We start from the raw sequence: 21,522 nt of genomic DNA on the forward strand, positions 1-21,522 counted from the left end.
GAAAAGAAAATGATCTTTGTTTCCAGTGAATAATGTTTGGAAATGACCAAATAAAATAATGTTTAAATTAAAAAAAAAGAATAACGGAAAAAAAATAGACAAAGTATGGGAGGAGAGGAAGGAGTATAGCCCTTCCTTGTCTTCCTTGATCTTGGTCCTTTTCTTTTGGACTTGAAACAAAGCACTATTTGCCCCCTGGTGATATATATATATATATCTTTCATATATATATATATGTATATATATCTTTCATATATATATATTTTTATATATATATATGAAAGTTGTATCTTTCATATATATGTATGAAAGATAGTTCCTGTATTCAGGGAATTTACATTCTAAAAGGAGGAGAAAACACCTAAAAGGGAGGTGGTATCCAGGCATCAGAGGCAAGGTAGAGAAGTTCATAGACTCAGGAGATTATAAGGAATTATCTAATATTTGTGTTAACTACCTCAGAGTCATCATGAATAAAGCACTCTGGGAAAGCACTATGAAAATGTGGTATTATTAGTAGTAGTAGCAATTATAATATTAGTAGTAGTTATTCTAAAGATGATTATCAGATAGAGTTTCTATTTGTCAACACATAGAGCTGGAAAACCTAGGATATAGGACAAGGGATTTAGACACATATAATTTATGAATAGTCCTTTCCAGGCTGAAGAGGAGCTTTAAAAACAGAATCCCATTTCTGTAATATTAGTTGGATACTAAAAGAGGACGGGTGCTATGCCCTCTTTTATTTTTTTCCCTGTATGAGAGTTCTTAAAAACTTAAGATAGTTAATTACAAAACTCCTAGCTAGGTTGTACTCCAGGATGTGGCAGGATCCCTCAAATGATGCTTCTCTTCCACAGAAGCAACGACTGGAAAGGCTGGTGTACCACCCACTTCACCACCTGTCCAAAGCCCTCCTAGGGCCTCAGAATCTGATCAAGAAGCGTCTGGACAAACTGTTGGACTTTGAGCGGACAGAAGAAAAGCTGGCTGAAATGGGCAGTATGACCTATGAAGAGGAGGCCATCAGACACACCTACCAGGCCCTGAATTCCTTACTGGTGTCTGAGCTTCCTCAGTTTAACCAGGTGGCCATCCAGTGGCTGGGTCAGATCTTGAACACACTCATGGCCCTCCAGAGGGATCTTGCCCAACAAGTGCTGCAGAGGGCAGAAAGAGAGTTGGGTCAGGTAAGGACAGCCTCCCTGGTCCTTTGGGTTCTGAGTAAGAAATGAAAAGGGTGGCCTACCTATCAACCCCTTTGTAATTATTTGTCATACTCCTCAATGACTTCCAGAGAGATGGAGGATAGAGGAGGTGGTCATGACCTCACCTTTCTTCTTCTGTCTCTGCTTTCCAGTAATAATCCCAAATGATGAGACTAAGAACAGGATGAAAATATGTACCTGTTGTCTCCTTACTGCTAAAGGGGTGGAGGAGGAGGCTTCTTCCATCCTGGGGAATATAGTGAGTGATTAACAGGCTAGGAAGTCAACAAGGACAAGCAAGAGAAATGGGTTAGGGATGAAGAGTAAAAAATAGCCAAGCACAGTGTTTTAAGGATCCAAGAAAGCATGTTCTGAGCAGTATTGTACCATTCAATTATTTTTTTTTAAACCCTTACCTTCCATCTTGAAGTCATGGCTCCAAGACAGAAGAGTGGTAAGGGCTAGACAATGGGGGTCAAGTGACTTGCTCAGGGTCACACAGCTGGGAAATATCTGAGGTCAGATTTGAACCTAGGACCTCCTGTCTCTAGGCCTGGCTCTCAATCCACTGAGCTACCCACCTGCCCCCTCAATTATTTTTTGAAATCATACCCGACTCTTCCTGACACTATTTGGCAAAGATATTGGAGTGGTTTGCTTTGTCTTCTCTAGCTCATTTTACAAATGAGGAAACTGAGGCAGCCAGGGTTAAGGGATTTGTTCAGGGTCTGGTACTGGTTGGAGGTCAGATTCAAACTCATGAAGATAAGTCTTCCTGACTTCAGGTCCACCACTGTGCTGCCCAGTATGGAGACTGCAAACAAATTTTGACAGTAGCTGTGCCAGGGGGCTATGGTAGACAAGAGTTTAGAAGCCAAGCCTGGGTGGGGAATTTCCCAGTTGGAGCTGGTTTAAGGAAACAATAACTACATACTTTTAATTTGTTAACAGTTTGCTTCCTACAGAGGCTCAGCTGCAGCCTTCCTGATACTCCACCCCACCACCCTCCACTCCTTGATCTTAATCATTCCCATGACTGCTCAGATACAAAACCTGCCCCAAAGCGCCCTGTAATTTTCAGACATAAAAGAGGTTTTATGTTTGAGGAAGCTTCCTGGGAAAGAATATTAAAAGTCACAAATATCTTTTGAAATTTGTAAGCTAAGGGATTTTGTTCATCTAGACCTATGATTTCATCAGTCTTCGGGAATTTCCAGTGTGGAAACTCCCTCCACACATTCTGGTCAGTAACTCATCTGTAACATCTAGTCTTAGAGAGTTGCCTAGGTGGTGGGGCAGAGGTTGTGTGTGGTAGGAGGCACTGAGAAGTTAAATAACCAGGAGGTTAATGTGTCAGAAGCAGGATTTAACCCAGGTTTTCTGGCCTGATTCTTTTTTTTTTTTTACTTTTTAAACATTATTTTATTTGGTTATTTACAAACATTATTCATTGGAAACAATGATCATTATCTTTTCCTCCCCCCGCCCCCCTCCCACCACTTCTCCCATAGCCGGAGCACGATTCCACTGGGTTTCACATATGATCTTGGTTTGAACCCATTTCCATTTTGTTGGTATTTGCACTAGAGTGTTCATTTAGAGTCTCTCCTCAGTCATTTCCTCTCAGCCCCTGTAGTCAAGCAGTTGCTTTTCATCAGTGTTTTTACTCCTACAGTTTATCCTCTGCTTGTGGATAGTGTTTTTTAGATCCCTGCAGATTGTTCAGGGACATTGCATTGTCCCTAGTGGAGGAGTCCATCACCTTCGATTGTACCACAGTGTATCAGTCTCTGTGTACAATGTTCTCCTGGTTCTGCTCCTCTCGCTCTGCATCACTTCCTGGAGGTCGTTCCAGTCTCCATGGAACTTCTCCACTTTATTATTCCTTTTAGCACAATAGTATTCCATCACCAACATATACCACAGTTTGTTCAGCCATTCCCTAATTGAAGGGCATCCCCTCGTTTTCCAGTTTTGGGCCACCACAAAGAGCGCAGCTATGAATATTCTTGTACAAGTCTATTCTGACCTGATTCTGGCCCTCTGTCCATCATGCCACATTGCTTCTCTGAAACAAGTTTAACATGTATAAAAGGAAGCATTCTGTCACTCATCCAAATTTTGATATATTTCTAATGTTATTACAAAGTATAACTAATATTCATATTTGGTGTATAAGCTGAATATGTAAATATTAGGGAAATTAATTGATGACAGATATAGCGTTGATTTTTGAGGGAAGCTAGAATTTTTGTGGGGGTGGAGGTGGAGACATCTCTAATCTTTGAGTAATATCATGGGAACCAACTTTAATCCTTCATAGCACAAGCATCCTTTGATGCTATTATTGAAGGCAAAATCCTGGAACAAGTGGACCACATTTCCTTCTAATGAGATATCATCCTAGTCTCATACATATGGATACACGGTTACTTCAGAAGAGCCGATTTCATTGGGCATCCATACCTCCTCTTCCTATATGGCCCATTAACCTTCCCTGCTTTAGTAAATGGTTGAATAAGTTACTATGACTAAAGAAAACTGCCCTCTGGTGGCCAACTGCCGTGGACTTAGCTAATTGGCCCTCAGTTGACATGTAATTCGGCTGGTAGGACCTGCTTGAGGAGTTCATGCTCAAAAGTATATTCTTCAAGAACTCAAGGCTCCCTCCTTGTCATGATGAGAGGTCTTATTACCTGCTTATAACATAGAAAATGAATAATCAATAATTTGGGGTATATTGCATGTGCAAGGCCATTTTCATTCCTTTCTCTCTTCTAATCCATCTTTTGCTGGTTAGTCTCTGACTTCAATCTCTTTTTCCCTAGCTGCCCCATAGCCATGTTTCTGATTTTGACTTCAGGAAGCTGATAGAAGACACATTAGACAAAACCAGTGCCCAACTCCAATCCTTCTGTCAGAACTTTCAGAAGGTGTTGCCAGTTCCAGTAAGACAAGTAAGTGTTCCCAACTGACCCACTCTCTCATCACTACCCTGAGTACCGAGAAAGCAAATAGGGCTCTAACCAAAGTAGACATAAGCCAATAGTTATTGGTTGTAAAAGCAGAATTTTGCTGGTGTGGAATGCCACCCTAATTGTACACTTAAGAGTTTAGTTTTCCATCTTGGGAACGGTTTTGTTGGCTCGGTGAGTATTTTCACAATGAAAACCATAGTACTGTAGAAGTAACTGAGAACTTGAAGTATAGACTAAAGGATTGTTAAACTCCTTCTTGCTCAACTCCAAGATTCTGGCATTAAGTCATGCTCCTCATTTTACAAATGTGGAATCTAGGATTCAGAAAAGGAAAGGAACTTGCCAAAGGTCACACAATGAACGAAGACTAGATAATGAGAACTAAGCCTAACTCTCAACCCAGGACTCTTTGTATTCTATCAATGTTGTATTTTGCCTTAGAAGATAAAGCCAAGCAGAATGAAGAGGTAAATGTTAATTCAGTATAAAGAAAACCTTCCTTAAGATGAGATGCCTTTTGGAAAGATTGAGTTGTTTTCTCAGGCACAGACTTGATGGATACTTATCAGATCACAGAAATGTGTATCTTTACAGGCATCTTTTCCACATTGTGGGGATTAAGGGTACAGTATACCTGTGGTCTGGAAAATCCATGTGAAATTTTTTGGCTCTTTCCTTATACCAGAGAAATAGTCTGAATTTTTTCCTTTTCTTTTATGGGATATTTACAGTACTTCATTGTAAAATTTGGGTTAAGTATCTGGTCATAGCCTAGATATAGGTCAATGTTAGCATTTCTAGCTTTCGTGTGTCATATGCTGGCTTTCACATCCTTTTTGCAAACTTTAACTTTTTATTCTAATTTTAAAAAAGAAATTGTGTACATTATGGTATCAAAAGAAAATACATTAAAATTATATAACACTATTGGTATATTTTATGCATTTCTGAATTTTTAGCCTTTGTGTGTCATCTGTGGCTTCTACAAAACTCTGCCCAAATTCCCATAATGGGGAAAGTCATGATATGGAAGGGATACCTGTGTGTGTGCGTGTGTGTGTGTGTGTGTGTGTGTGTGTGTGTGTGTGTGTGTGTGTGTAGTGTAGACTCAGGTATAGGTTGGATTAGGTGTCTTCTAATGGGATCCCTCTAACGGGGATATTGGGTGATTTTATGACTCATCACACCTTCTCTTTTGCTTAGCCACTCCAACCTGCTGCAGAAAGACAGGTCCAGGCCCTCATGAGCAAGTACAGCCCCAGCAAACTCTACCAGGTGACAAGTAACATCAGCGGTAGTGGGAATCTGGCTCTGACCCTTCAGAAGGGGCAGATTGTGGCTGTCCTTCAGGACAGGGATATCAAAGGCAATACTAGTCGTTGGCTGGTGGACACTGGAGGTACGTACACAAGGAACTGGAAAGTCTTTCTTTAGCCACTCCTCAAAGGCTGTTCTGTAGAATATTCAACAAATCATTTCAACCATGTCACATAAGGACTAATAAAAGAAATAGCATTATTTTTTTTTCCTGGAGAAGAGAAGACTTAGAGAGAGAGAGTACGTGATCAAGGTTCAAATATCTGAGGGGTTGTTCTGGAGAAGAGAAATATAAATATTAACATCTGACATTTATGTGTCACTTTAAGATTTATTAAGCACTTTACATACATTGTCTCATTTTGATCATCACAATAACTCTGTGAAATAGATTCTGAGATTATGGAAACGAGGTGAAGGAATTTTCCCAGGTCGAATGACAAGTAAGCCACAGAGAATCTGGGTTCTTCATGACTCCAAGCCTGACACTATCTCCTTGGCTATACTGCAGAAGGATTATTAAATATGTCTTTTTGGGTCCTAGCAGGAAAAAAGACATACACAACAACAACTAGGAACAAGTAGACATTTGAAGGAAATAGACTAGCTGAATATGAAGAATTAATCCCCAACAATCAGAGCTATCCAGCAATGGAATGTCCTGTGGAAGGAGACAATGAGCTCTCTCTCACTTGAGAAATATCCAAGAAGCAGCTCAATAAACCACTCATCAGGGCTGCTCTAAAGGAGATTTCTGCTCAAGTATGGACTGGACAATGCAACTAACCCCCGAGGTCTCTTCCATCCCTTAGATCCCTGGGCTCATTTGTCAATGCTGAGTGAGTCCTGTTGTGCATATGTTACAGTCCTACATTTCAGACCTTTGTGTTGCAAAAGTTGGCATAAGACTCCCATTTTGGGTGCCAGTTGTAGTCAGTATTGGATGTAGGTGCCAGTGCTTCCTGTTAGCTGAAGCATATTGGGAGTGCTTGGGATGTTCATTGGGAGTGCATTGGGAGTTCCAGGATGTCCTGGGTACTAAATAATAGGAGCTGTTTTATATTCACATTCACAGGGTCTTTCTTTTGGGAAATCAGTTTGTTTCATGTGTCTTGTCTTCTTTTTTTTTAACCCTTACCTTCCATCTTACAATCAATACTTTGTATTGGTTTTAAGGCAGAAGAGCAATAAGAGTTAGGTAATGAGGGTAAATTAATTGTCCAGTTACATAGTTAGGAAATATCTGGGGCCAAATTTGAACCCAGGACTTCCCATCTTTAGTCTGGCTCTCAATCCACTGAGCTACCTACTTGCCCCCTTGTCTTCTTCTTAAAGGTGTCTGGACCTAGAGGAGGAGAAATAGTGCCAAGAAGTAGGCACTCAGGGCTGTGGGCCAGAGCTGAGCTATAAGTACATGGTGCAAGACATCATTTAGGAGGATTCCCTGTTCTGCAGCTTCATTCATTTACATAATTCCTAAACACTCTTCTTGATTGCCCAAATCCCTCAGTCAGTAATGACCTTCCTCTTAGATCACACATAGAATTTTATTTTTTTTTGTGTACTTTGTTATACATCTCTATTTATATCTGACCCATTTCCTATAATATAAGCTATGTGAGTGAAGATATACTATTTTATCTGAACTTTATACCTCTCTCCAGGCCTCCCAGGACCTAGCACAGTGTTTTACCCTTTTAATAAATTTTTGTTTAATGAAGGAAATTGGAAACGTGTCTGTCCCCACCAGAGAACTAACTGCCCATCTCAGAAAAATTTCCATGTGCTTTTCAGGCTATCGAGGGTATGTGCCAGCTGGAAAACTAGAACCATATCAGGTGGTCCCACACGACAAGCCCAGTATGCAGTCAGGGTCAGGGGATGGTTTCAAGTTCCTTCCAGTGGAGACTCCCAGATCATCGACCCATGTTGCCATGCCTGTATTTCAGGTAAGTTTCAAAGAAAGGACAGCAACTTGAATTTACACTACTCCTTGTACATAAATGTTTCCATTTTCTTCTTTGCCAAAGAGCTCAAAGTGCTTTAAAAAAGTTAGAGCAATGATATTTTATATCAGTTTCACTTCTCAGTGACTCATACCCCTGGCATCATAGACTATTCCCTTATACTAAAAAAATATATATAGGCAAGAAAAATCAAAGCAATATATTTGGCCATGTCTGATAACATATTCCTCATTCCATTTTATCCTGGTTACCATGTGCATCTGGGGAGATAGTGCATTCAGAGCCTGAGGATTCAAATAAATATTCCCTTTAATAAAAGCATATTAAAATATCCCCAGGGGCAAGCAGTCTCCAAGGCAGCTGGAAGGTATTTCCTGACAATAAAAGCACTTGGGAAGGAAGTTCTCTAGCATCTCAGAAATTCTCTACCAAAATCCTAAAAACTACTTTTCTATTCTTGCTCAAAAAGTCCTGCCACTGAGCCCAGACCTATTCACCTGGAGGCAAAGTTAACTCAAACTGCCCCAAATCTTCTCCATAGCTTCTTAATTCACAAGTGTCCTTGCTAGTGTGTGTGTGTGTGTGTGTGTGTGTGTGTGTGTGTGTGTGTGTGTGTGTGTGTGAGTGTGATGGGGGGGGGGGAGTAACTCCTACCTCTCACAGTCCCATCAAGATCCTGGCCCACAACACATATGTCTAACCTTGAGCTCTCTGCTGAGAAATGGGAAGTAGGTTTTCCACCGTCAGTCTTTTAAAGCTAAAATTATTCACTGCATCAATCCGAGTTTTAATGCCTCTTGCTGTTGTTTTCCTTAAATTATTGGTGTCATTGTTATTCTCTTGATTTTTCTTATTTCTTTCTGTTTCCTTTTGGACGAGATTTTTCATGTTATTCTGCATTTGTCATAGTCATTATTTTTTGTGACTCAATATTCCATTACATTCATATGGATACCTTTTCATTCTGTGTTTTCATAACACTACTCTTTCCTGGTTCCTCTTCTCCCATTCTGACTTCTACTTGCCCTCATCCTTTGCAGGGTCATTATCTCTCTCTCTTTCCTTAACTAACTGTGGGTATACCAGAAGGCACTGTGCTGAGCTCCCTTTTCTTTTCTCTTTACATTCTCAACTGGTAATCTCATTAGTCTCTATGGTTTAATTATCATCTCTTTGTAGATAATTCTCAGATCTATACATTTAGCCCTAGGCTTTCTCCTGAGCTCTTGTCCTATATTATGGCTTGCCTATTTGAACTGAATGTCTCATAGACATCTTGAACTAAACAGATCCAAAATAGAACTCACTATTTTTTACCCTTAACTCATTCTTCTTTTGAATTTCTCTATTACGGCCAAAAGCACCATCATCTTTCCCATTACAAAGTGGTGACCCCCTTGACTCCTTCCTCTCACTCACCTTACAAAAAGCTGAAGAGTTGGAACATCCTATTAATTCTATTTATCTCCATAACACCTTTCACATATGATCCCATTCTCTGTACTCAGCCACCCATCTGTTTCAATGCCTAATTATCTTAATATTGGAAATTAAGTTAATTAATATTATGTATTTTTACCTCTAAAAAAGGTTTCATTTCTCAAATTTATGAGGTGTTATGTCAAAATCAAGCCATTCCCCAATTGACAAATGGTCAAGGGACAAGAATAGGCAGTTTGTTAAGATAAAGAAATCAAAACTATCAATAAGCACATTAAAAAGAGTCCTAAATTTCTCATAATTAGAGAAATGCAAATGAAAACAATGCTGAGGTACCACCTCACACCTAGCAGATTGGCCAATATGACAGTAAAGGATAATAATAAATGTTATAGGGTTTGTGGCAAATTTGGGACACTAATACATTGCTGGTGGGAGTTGTGAATTAATCCAGCCAGTCTGGAAAGCAATTTGGAACTATGCACAAAGGACTTTAAAAGAATGCCTGCCCTTTGATACAAAGAGATAATAAGGAAAAATACTTATACAAAAATATTCATAGCTGTACTCTGTGGTGGCAAAAAAAACTGGAAAATGAGGGGATGTCCTTCAATCAGGGAATGGCTGGACAAATTATGGTTTATGATGGTGATGGAATACTATTGTGCTATAAGGAATGATGATCTGGAGGAATTCTATATGAACTGGGAGAACCTCAATGAACTGATGCAGGGTGAAATGAGCAGAACCAGGAGAGCATTGTACACAGAAAGTAAAACATTGTGGAAAAATTCAATTTAATGGACTTTGCACTGCAAAAAGCCAAGACACTCCTGAAGGATTTATGGGAAAGAATGCTATCCACATTGAGAGAAAGAACTATGAGAGTAGAAATGCAAAAGCAAAACATATGACATCACTTATCACATGTATATATGGTTATATGATTTGGGGTTTAGGCTTTTAAAAATAGCTCTATAGCAAAAATGAATAATATGGAAATAGGTATCAAGTACAACCCAGTGGAATTGCTTGTCAGCACTGGGAGTAGGGAGGGAAGAGGGGAGGGAAAGAAAATGAATCATGTAAACATGGGAAAATATTTTAAAATAATTTTTTTAAATGAAAAAATATATAATTTGGGAGAGGCTAGATGTATATTTCCACTAAAAACAGATGTCAAATCACTCATATATCTATTAGCAAACATTTTTAAAGCACCTTCAATATCTCTTATGTAGCCTGTTGCAACAGACTCCTAATTGGTCCATGTACCTCAAGTCTCTCTCCTATTCATTCTGTCCTCTACATAGGTAGTTAACCCTTTCCAGAGCTTGATATTCTTCACATGATCCATGTTCAAATCTTTGTGCCTTCAGTTGCCATCTGAGAGTCTTGCAAAAGTCATTTCAATACCCTAGACCTATTTTTCTTCATCTCTAAAATGAAGGGGTTGGACTATACAGTACTCTAGGGCTGTTTTCAGCTTTAAATTTATGATCCAAGAAAAATGTTCAATTGGGGTGCCAGAAAAAAACAGGATACCCACCAATAATAATAAAAAGAGGAAAAATAAAGACTACACAGTCATATTAGAGGTGGGAAAACCTTTGAAAAATCATATAATTTTAATAGTTTGAATTGTAAAATGTAAGAATTCAAGAATCTTTTCTTCAAAATATTAAAAATTATATATTCAAAGCAAAGGTTAATATTATATACTTTGGGAGAAACTAGATGTGCATTCTCACTAAAAACAGGCATCAAGGAGTATAGCTGGGTGACTCAGTGGATTGAGAGTCAGGCCTAAAGGTAGGACATCCTAGGTTCAAATCTGTCCTCAGGCACTTCCTATCTGTGTGACCTCCCAAACAAATCACTTAACAACCATTGCTTAGCCCTTACTGCTCTTCTGCCATTGGTTCCAAGACAGAAGGTCAGGTTTAAAAAAAAAAGAAAAAGAAAAACAGGCTTCAAATCAGGCATATATCAATCCACATGCATTTTTTTTAATACCTCCAATGTGCCAGATGTTTTGCTAAGTGCTAGAGATCCAAAGCCCAATGCCCTTGCCTTTAAGGAGTTTACATTCTAATGGATAACATATATACCTCTGTGAATATATACAAAATATAAGATGGTTGGGGTTTTAATAGAAATGGCACTAATGATTGGGTGGAATCAGAAAAGGCTCCACGTGGAAGGTGGCCTTTGTGCTATACATTAAAGGGAATGAATGAGTTTTTCCAGGCACTGGGGAAAGCCAGTAGAAAAGTACTGAGGTGGGAAATGGAGCATTATATGTATGAGGGTGAGCCACTGTGGCTGATTCTCCCAGTGTATGGAGGGAAATGTTGTGTAAGAAAGATAGGTGAGGAGTACCTGGAGATGTAAGAAAGACCAGGTTGTAAAGAGCTTTAAGTGGCAAACAGAGACATTTCTGTTTGATTCTAGCAATAAGAAAGTTTGTTAAGGAGGTGGGTAACAGGATCAGACCTATGCTTTAGGAAAATCATTTTGGCAGCCCTCTGGACGATGGATTAGTGTGAGAAGAGGCTTGAGATAGGAAGCCCAATTAGGAGACTATTAAAATAGTTTAGATGGGAGATTAATGAGGACCTGAACTGGAGTGATCACTGTGTGAGTAGTAAGAATCTGATCTAATGCAAGATTAAATGAACAAACAGAAATGAGAAATAAATTTGTCAGCTTATTTAATATGTGGGGTAAGTGAGTGTGAGAAGTCAAGGATGGCACTGAGGTCATATACCTTTGCAACTAGAAAGAAAATAGACAGGAGGAGGTGGGTTTGGGGGAAAGAGAATGGGGTTGAAATTGGATATTTTAGGGGTAGCTAGGTAGTACAGTGAAAAGAATACCAGACTTAGAATCAGGATTGACCCCAGACACTTCCTAGCTGTTTGACCCTGGGAAAATCATTAAACCACAAGTGCCTAGCCCCTTCTATCTTAGGAGTTGCTACTGAGACAGAAATAAGGGGTTTTAAGGGGAAAAAAAAAGAATTAGATCCATTGAGTTCAAGATATGAACCTGGAGTTCAGGAGAGGGAATTAAAAGTGATTTATCCGCAAGCGTCAGTTCTATTTGACATACCCTTAAAATGTTAGTAATTAAGCACTGTCAGATCTGGATGCTTAATGCTTTTTCATTCTTTTACGGGAGGGCTCACTTGGACTTGTGTGTAGAGATCTGTCTAGAAATGACTGTGCAGAGATAGATACACTGTGGCATAATCGAACGTAATAAACTTCTCTATTACCAGCAGCACAATGATTCAGGACAGTTCTGAGGGACTTATGAGAAAGAACACTGTCCACATTTGGTCTTGACTTTCGAGTTAATTAGTACAGGAAATCACAGGTGAGGATATTCCTTCTAGCAATACTAATCAGTACCTTCTTCTTAACTTACAATCTACAGAGAGTTGTCTAGAGGTATCAACCATATGGCAATACTTCTGAGGGAAGCCTGAGTCAGATTGAAACATAATTGAGAAATAATTAACAAAATAAAAATGCAATAGAATATAAATAATGTTACTATGTGGTTTTCTTAGTCAATATGCAGCCAACAGAGATGCTTATGTGTGGTTTAGTATATTACTTGAGTTTGACACCATTGGTATAGAGTTGTGATAAATTAAATGACTTATCCGGAGTGACATTAGGGTCAGAATTTGAAAAGGCACTCCCACACTGGGATAACTAGGTAGCATAGTGTATAGAGCACCAGGCCTAGAGTCAGGAGCACCTTTGAGCCTCAGATATTCCTGAGCAAGTCACTTAATACCCATTGCTTAGATCTTGCTACTTTTCTGCCTTAGAATTGATACTAAGACAGAACATTAGGGTTAATTTTTATTTATTTGTGTACATATTTATTTAGTTTAGTTTAGCAATTCAATTTGTTTAACTTTTTATTTTATTTTATTTTTTTGTTTTTAAGTTTTTGTCCACGGTTACATATTTCATGTTCTTTCCCTCCCTCTTCCCTATCCCCTCCCAGAACTGACAAACAATTGTACTGGGTTATACATGTGTTAGCAGTTGATACCTCTTTCCATATTATTCATTTTTTGTAGTACAATAAACTTTTAAAACCAAAACCCCAAATCATATAACCATATAAACAAGTGATAAATCATATATGTTTTTCTTCTGTGCTTTTGTTCCCACACTTCTTCCTCTGGATGTGGATAGCATTCTTTCTCATAAGTCCCTCAGAATTGTCCTTGATCATTGCATTGCTGCTAGTAGTGAAGTTCATTACATTTGATCATTCCACAATGTTTCAGTTTCTGCATACAATGTTCTCTTGGTTCTACTCATTTCATTAAGGGTTAAATTTTTTAAAAGGAAAAGAAGACACACACACAAACACACCTATCTCAGGCCACTGCCAAGATTTCATTTGTCAACGCTTCTGACACAGTCCTGATGATTGTTTTTATTTTTTTAGAAAATTTTATTTAGTCAATTTAGACCTTTATTCCTTGGTTACAAGAATTATATTATTTCCCTCCTTCCCCTCCCCCCACGCTTCCCATAGCCGATGTGCAATTCCACTGGGTTTTACGTGTGTCCTTGATCAGGACCTATTTCCATGTTGTTGGTGTTTGCATTAGGATGTTCATTTAGAGACTACATCCCCAATCATATCCCCTTGACCCATGTAATCAAGCAGTTGTTTTTCTTCTATGTTTCTACTCCCACAGTTTTTTCTCTGGAGTGTTCTTTCTTGTGGATCCCTCCGCGTTGTTCAGGATCACTGCATTGCCACTAATGGAGAAATCTATTACATTCAATTGTACCACAGTGTATCAGTCTCTGTGTACAATGTTTTCCTGGTTCTGCTTCTTTCACTCTGCATCACTTCCTGGAGGTTGTTCCAGTCTCCATGGAATTCCTCCACTTTATTATTCCTTTTAGCACAATAGTATTCCATCACCAACATATACCACAGTTTGTTCAGCCATTTCCCAATTGATGGGCATCCCCTCATTTTCCAATTTTTGGCCACCACAAAGAGTGCAGCTATGAATATTCTTGTACAAGTCTTTTTCCTTATTATCTCTTTGGGGTACAAACCCAGCAGGGCTATGGCTAGGCAGTCTTTTAACACCTTTTGGGCATAGTTCCAAATTGCCCTCCAGAATGGTTGGATCAATTCACAACTCTACCAGCAACGAATTAATGTCCCAATTTTGCCACATCCCCTCCAGCATTCATTACTTTCTATAGCTGTCATGTTAGCCCATCTGCTAGGTGTGAGGTGATACCTCAGAGTTGTTTTGATTTGCACTGATGATTGTTTTTAAATGATTTTTCAAGGCAGAAGCATAGTAAGGGCTAGGCATTTATGGTTGAGTGACTTGCTCAGGGTCATACAGCAAGTGTCTGAGACCAGACTTGAATCCAGGACCTCCTGGCTCCAGGCTTAGCTCTCCATCTCTATCTATTGAGCCACCTCACTGCCTCAGGTCCTGAAGATTTTAGACAAATGAGAATAGTACCTCTTTAAGGAAAGTCACTTTCCTCATTCAAGGATGGAGAAACACAAATCAAAACTAGAGATTAAACAGAAAAGCTCCTAGAAAGTAAATGAAATTGGTATGGGTGAACTAATCTCTTCTTCAGAATGAGCAGGGAATGAATAATGCTCACAATGAAATTAGTCATGTAAGGCCCCCTTTCCTGGAATTATTTAAATTTAAATGGCAGAACTAGGGTTCAAACCCAGATCCTCTGACTATTAATACAATTCCCTTTCTGCTGTGTCTCCCCATATTGTCTCCCAAGTCATTGGTAGCAAGAAATGAATTTGAACTACTTTGCTTCCATTTGTTCTTGAATCATTATGCCTTTCTTGGTCTTCTTGTTTGCTCACTTTCTGTATGTGTTTTAGGTGGTGGCTGCATATCCATTTGTAGCCAGGAGCAATTATGAAGTGAGCCTACAGGCTGGACAGTCGGTAACAGTCCTGGAGAGACAGGACAAGAAGGGGAACCCAGAATGGAGCCTTGTGGAAGTGAATGGACAGAGAGGTTATGTGCCCTCCAACTTCTTGGTCTGTGTTCCAAGCCCCACACCTTGGGGCTGGAGTTTGCCCACTGGTGACAGCTCCCTATCACACATGTAGTAGGGACAGGAGGAAGCTATGAAGAGTTTTTAGTCAGACACTGGGTTAATGTGGGTAAGAAGGATTTCAGAGCAGAACACAGGACTGGATGGGTGTAAGACAAGACAGTGGGAAAATAAAGCAAACCTTCTAGATGTGATATCTGCTGCCACCAAGGAACTGAGGGGCATGGATGATGGGGTGAGTCCTTTGGAATGTCTCTCCATGGAGCCTTAGTGGGCAGAGAAGATCTATGAGGACTTGGCCCACTGGCCTGCAGCCACATGTTGCAAGAAGCAATATATGAGAGAAAGATATCACAATGCTTTAGAAAGAGTGCCAGATGTGGTATCAGATAACTGTGGTATGAATTCTGGCTCTCCTAAGTTTTATTTATTTATGTGACTTCAAGTAAGTCGATTATTCCCTATGGGCCTTAGGGTCTTCATCTGTAAACTGAGGGGGTTGCATTAGATGACCTCTGAGGTCCTTTCAGCTCGAAATCTGTGATAATGTGATCCTAATGTGAAGCTCTCAGCCCAAGAACCATGAAGGTAGAGAGACAGCTTCTGGGTCTAATGCATATCTGGCAAGTCTTCCCTTGGTCTTTCTTTTGGGAAACAGGCATAATTCATCTTTTACCCTTAGTCATATTGGGAAGATGGCTTTGGGAATTCTCAGGAGAGTAGAGGTACGGATAATAATATTGGGTGGGAGCATTGATCCCAGGAGGTCTTTGCCAAGGTGTGGTTGATTAGACAGCAGTTCCTCAGTGTGCGTGAGCTATAAAATGCCCAACATTAGGCACTTCATAAAAGGATTCTTTGTTTCTCTTTCTCCTTCCTTTCTCTCTCTCTCTCTCTCCCTCCTTCCTTCCTTCCTTCCTTCCTTCCTTCCTTCCTTCCTTCCTTCCTTCCTTCCTTCCTTCCTTCCTTCCTTCCTTCCTTCCTTCCTTCCTTCCTTTCTTCCTCTCTCCCTCCTTCCTTCCTTCCTTCCTTCCTTTCTCCCTCTCTCCCTCCTTCCTTCCTTCCTTCCTTCCTTCTTAAAATCAGCATCTAGGGGGCACAATGCATTAGAGCCCTGAGTCTGGAGTCAGAAAGACCCAAGTTTAAACCCAGCCTCAGATACTTTATAGCTGTGTAGCCTTGGGTTAGTCACCTATACCCTATTTGCTTTCATTCCCTCAATCATAAAATGAAGATAATAGCACCTACCTCCCAAGTTGTCATGAGGCTAAAATGAGATGGTATTTGTAAAGCATTTATCATAGTGCCAATCACATAGTAGTCACTATATAAATGCTACTTATTATTGTTATTATTTTAGCTTTTTAGAAAAGATTCAGGAAGTCCTAGAGATTTCCTCTTTATCAGCTGGGTTTGCGTGATTTAGACTACCTACAGTTCCGGCATCATCCCTAGATATTTTGTGATTCTTAGAAGTAAACTTTCCTTAAATCTGGAACAAAATTAGAATGCAGATTATGAATACAGCACATGTTTGGTGGTTGTTTCAGGGAAAGCTTGCCACTTTGGGGGATGGGATAGGACAGAGCTCAGTCTCCAATTGCCACCTATGCCTCAAGCTAGGCCAGGCAATCAGCAGTGTTTGTGTAGATCATAATTGGCCAGCTCTTTGATGTTAACTTGGAGAGACCATGTATATTTTCAGTGCCGGCTAGAATTTTGGGGCCAAGGTGTGAATGTCCATATTTTTAGACAAAGGATAAAAAGCATTCTTTGCAAGACACATAGAACAAATGGTAGATACTGTGGATTTTTTTTTTAATCATAAAGATTAGGTAGAGCAAAATTAGAGTGAGTTTCCAAGTGTGAGAAGAGGTGACATTTTGATTTGGGAGAAACATCAGATCAATGCCCTATTCTGAAGCAGCCTGAGCCATACCTTCTGAAGTAGCCACAGGAAAAATAGAACCTCGTAGTTATGGGTACCAGCAAATTCACTTTCTGATGTTCTTCTAAGGGTCTGTGCTGCCTGGCAATAAGGGGACCTCAGGCCACACAGTCCCTTTCACCTGCTCCAAAACAACTTTCTCTAACATTCCACTCACAGTCCTCCCTCCTTGTAGGGAAATGGAGAGAATAATGGAAGCAGGAAGTCCATTCATGTGTCCTCTATTGAACTAAACAAGATTTAGATCGATGGGGCAATTTTGAAGTTACTATTGAAAATATATCAGAGGCCAGAATAAAATGAGACTTATTGTTCTAGGGGATCAGTTTTGCTGAATGTATTTATTTTATGAAGATCTGTACAAAAGTTGAGGGTTTTTAACTCTTACCTTCCATCTTGGAGTCAATACAGTGTATTGGCCTCAAGGCAGAAGAGTGGTAAGGGCTAGGCAATGGGGGTCAAGTGACTTGCCCAGGGTCACACAGCTAGGAAGTGTCTGAGACCAGATTTGAACCCAGGACCTCCTGTCTCTCGGCCTAGCTCTCAATCCACCGAGCTACCCAGCTGCCCCCCTTTTTTAGAATTTTAGAAATGTAGAGGTTTCAAAAGATGTCTAGAATATCCACATATGATAGTATGAGTACTATTGTTTGTATTAATCAGTCAGTCAATATACATTTATTAAATGCCTATAGTATGCCAGGCACTGTGCTAAGCTACTAAGACTAATAGCTGAGAGCAGCTGGGTGGCTCAGTGGATTGAGAGCCAGGCCCAGAGATGGGAAGTGCTGGGTTCAAATGTGACCTCAGACACTTCCTAGCTGTGTGACCCTGGGCAAGTCACTTAACCCCCATTGCCTAGCCCTTTCCCCTCTTCTGCCTTAGAACCAAAACACAGTATTGATTTCAAGAGGGAAGGGAAGGGTTTCAGAAAAAAAAAAAGACTAATAGCCAGGAATAACTAGCTGGCCAATTAGATAGAGCACTACTCTCGAGTCAGAAGGACCTGGGCTAAAATCTGACTTCAGACATTTCTTAGCTGTGTGACCTTGGGCAAGTCACTTAACCCTGATTGCCTGTTCCTTACCTTAGAATTGGCAAAGCATGGTTAGGAACAGGCATTGATACAGATAAGTAACAGAATAGGCAGAAGATAAAAGTTTTTTTTAAGACTTATAGCCAAGTGTTATTAGTATTTATGATAATTTGGGGAAGAGTAGGAGTTCAGATCTGTTTTCTCAGTGTACAGAATCCCTAGTATAGAATCCCTTTCCAATGCTAGGATGCTCCCAAGATTGAACTTGAACCCACATTTTCCTCCCTCTAAGGCCAATCCTCTAGTTTTCAATAACAATAATAACCCACATTTCCACAGCACTTTAAATACAAAGCACTTTCTTCCCAATACTGTGATAGAAGCAATTTTAAGTATTATTCTCATTTTAGAGTTGAAGAAACTGAGTGGTTAAGTGACCTCTCCAAGATCACCCAGTTGGCATTTGAGCGTAGGAGCAATGCTTTTTTACCCAAAAACATCCTGCCTCTTTTAACCTGGCCTGAACTTCCACAGAAACTAGGAGCATTTGCAGTGGGCTGTTCCAAATCATGTCTTCCCACATCCAATAGTAACAAGTGGGTGGGCAGCTCCAAACTCTCTGGGGAAAGCCTTTCTCCAGCACGTGCCATATTGGAGGTCCTGCTGAGAGCTGAGAATAAGGTCGAGGGTAACCAATGAATGGAACCTGGTGCTGGAGCCCTGATCAGTATCGCTGGGATGGGATGATGCCCGAAGAGAGGTGCTTCCCTTAACAGGACAAATGGAAGGAGAAAAAATGTGAAGCTGTGGAGTTGAGGGCCAAATGCTGGTGAGGCTTGCTGAGATCTGCCATGGCCATTCTGGGACAGAAGAGGACTGAGGCAAGTTGTGGAATGATGGACAGCCTTTTGCCTTCTGGGTTCTTGCTTCTTCTGACTTTTTCCTGTTTTTGAAAATCTACCCTTGACCATATTTTGCCTGCTAGTCACCATCTTTCTTTTATTTTCCTACAAACCCTTAGGAGAGTACCCTGTGGTCCTGCTCACTTTGACCTCTGAAATGACCAGTGAAATCCTTGTTCCCATGAATTATGTGGCTGGATTAAGATTTGTTAGACTAGGGACAGTTTGATGGCTCAGTGGATAGAGCACCAGGCCTAGAGTCAGGAAGAGCTGGGTTCAAATGTGGCCTCAGACACTTCCCATCTGTGTGACCCTGGTCAAGTCACTTAACCTCAGTTGCTTAGCCTTTACTGTTCTTCTGTCTTGGAATTGATTCTCAGCATTGATTCTAAGACAGAAGGTAGGAGTTTAAAAAAAAAAAGATTTATTAGACTATGAGACAGCAGTCATTTGGAAAAGATGGAGAATAAGCCCTCAGGTATTTTTAGAGGACTTAATAAAATGTGCCTTTGTATTGAATCAGAGCCAGCGATTGCACTGTGATATATTTATTACTCTATAAATATTTTTAAATTGGCAACATGTCTTAGGTACTTCTTGTTTTGCCAGGCCTTGAGCCGTAAAGGGCCAGTTAGGTTACGTGACAAAAATGTCATGGAGACCTGGAAGGAGAAATGCTAAATGCTTTTTGGGAGGTGATCTTATCGAAACCAATACCAAAAAGAGTTTAATTTTATGAATTGTTTATTTCCTCCCATAATCTCGTTATGGACCTGACTGCCATAACCATGGACCTAGAGAACCAAATCTGTATATCTTGTTTGAATTTAGTAAAGGGATTTAATTTTTTAAAAAATTATATGCCTAATTGCATCAGGAATTATTAACCTGGAGTCAGTTAACTAGGATGGGAAAGAATAAGAAAACTATATCTTTACTACAATTTAATTGATTTCCTTTTTATTTTAGATGCATTTAAGAACATTATTCTGAGAAGGGGTCCATGAGCTTCATCAAATTGGCAAAGGAGGCCATGACACAAAAAACATTAAGAACCTCTACTCTAGATCATAAATTTGCAGTTGGGGCCAGTGTGTTCATGGCCTAAGAATGTGCCTTCATATAGAATTAGAACCATTGCACTGTGATGTATTTATTATTTGGTAAAGAGATGTTTTATAATGTGCTGTTGTTTGGGTTCTGAATTTAGAACTTAATTAGTACCATTCTTTAACTTGCAAAGGAGAAGTTATGTCAAGTTTTATCCTTCCCCCTCCCTTCCTGCAGTGGATTATAATCTATTTACCTTCCTTGTGATACAACTTCTTGATCTAGGAAGTGGGAAAATTATGTTACAGAACATAGGAGTAAAGGACAACATGATGAAAAAAATAATCTGAATATTGTCTGGGTGAAAAAAAGAAGTCAACTGTATGAAAATTTGTCTTAAATTTCTTCTTGTTGGTACTAGACTATTGGACTTAAATAACTTTACCAAGCTTCAATTTTTCAAAGACCTCTGAAATTAAAACTGATTTTTTGAGACCGTTGATTCCAATGTCTTCATTTATTTTATTTTATTTTAGAGATGAGGAAATGTCAGTCCAGGATGAGGAAACAAATTTTCATATGGTCACACCATTCTATATGATACCAATTTCTGTCTTCAAGCTGCTCAGGAAGGAAGTAGTACTAGATGAATGTGTTAGGGTCAGTTAAACCTTGACTACTACAATACATTCCATAATCCATGGTCTGTTTTTCTACATCCTTTTCCTTAATGGATATAAGAATGTGTCTATTATTTAGGACTTCTAAACCTACAAATGCCAACCTGGGAAATGAATTAATGTTACTTACTAAAAATATATAGAGGGAAAGATGTCAGACCTTAAAGTGAACTCTTGATTGTTGGGCTAACCAAGAACATAGTTATTTAGAGATAAAGTAACTTTGTGTAGTTCTTACTGACTTTTCTGTTTACCTATACAGTCATTACCCAGTTACTCTGTGTTGCCTTATGCTAAACTGCTGGGAAGATCTCTCCCTATTTTCAAAAGGAAAGTATTGCCAATTTTAGCCCAATGAAGTAGGGTTGGGTTTTTTTGCACCCTAGTTTCTATAGATGACAAATTTCTGAAACCTAATGAGGTAATAAGAAAGATGAAAAAAAGAAAATATTTATAACTCTCTTTGTGGTGGCAAAGAACTGGAATGAGAGGATATCCATCAACTGGAAAATGACTAAACAAATTGCATTATATGATTGTGATGCAATATTACTGCACCATTAATTTTTTTAAACTTGAAAAGAACTACGTGAGATAATAAAGAATAAAACAAGAAGAACCTAGAGAACATCATATACAGCCACAGAGTTAATATTTGAAGAATAACTTCTTCACCTCCAGAGAACGAACTGAAAAATGAAAACACAATAGACAAAATCTATATACATATCTGTTTGCCTGATGATTCCTTCTATGGTGTGGGGAGAGGAGGGAAAGGCTGAGATATCTAGAAATAAATTATATTAATAAAATATAAAACACCCCAATAGAAAGATGAATTTTCTAATACTATACTCTTCATTTCATTTAACCAATCATGGCACTAAAA

General features: G+C 39.4%; 1 protein-coding gene across 2 annotated transcripts in view; it reads left to right on the forward strand.

The window, feature by feature from the left end:
* Positions 1-20,453, forward strand: part of ARHGEF37 (Rho guanine nucleotide exchange factor 37) — an 80,179-nt gene extending 59,726 nt beyond the window's left edge. The window contains exons 9-13 of one of the 2 annotated variants that reach the window (XM_007473855.3): positions 864-1,193; positions 4,040-4,168; positions 5,393-5,588; positions 7,301-7,455; positions 14,839-20,453. In XM_007473855.3, coding sequence (XP_007473917.1) covers positions 864-1,193; positions 4,040-4,168; positions 5,393-5,588; positions 7,301-7,455; positions 14,839-15,072 — 1,044 coding nt within the window. In that variant the 3' untranslated portion in view covers positions 15,073-20,453. The remainder of the gene's footprint in view (positions 1-863; positions 1,194-4,039; positions 4,169-5,392; positions 5,589-7,300; positions 7,456-14,838) is intronic. The other variant, XM_056811454.1, reaches the window with a different exon arrangement.
* Positions 20,454-21,522: the final 1,069 nt, after the last annotated feature.

The sequence above is a fragment of the Monodelphis domestica genome, chromosome 1 (assembly GCF_027887165.1).
Source record: "Monodelphis domestica isolate mMonDom1 chromosome 1, mMonDom1.pri, whole genome shotgun sequence".
In the NCBI taxonomy this organism is placed as follows: Eukaryota; Metazoa; Chordata; class Mammalia; order Didelphimorphia; family Didelphidae; genus Monodelphis; species Monodelphis domestica.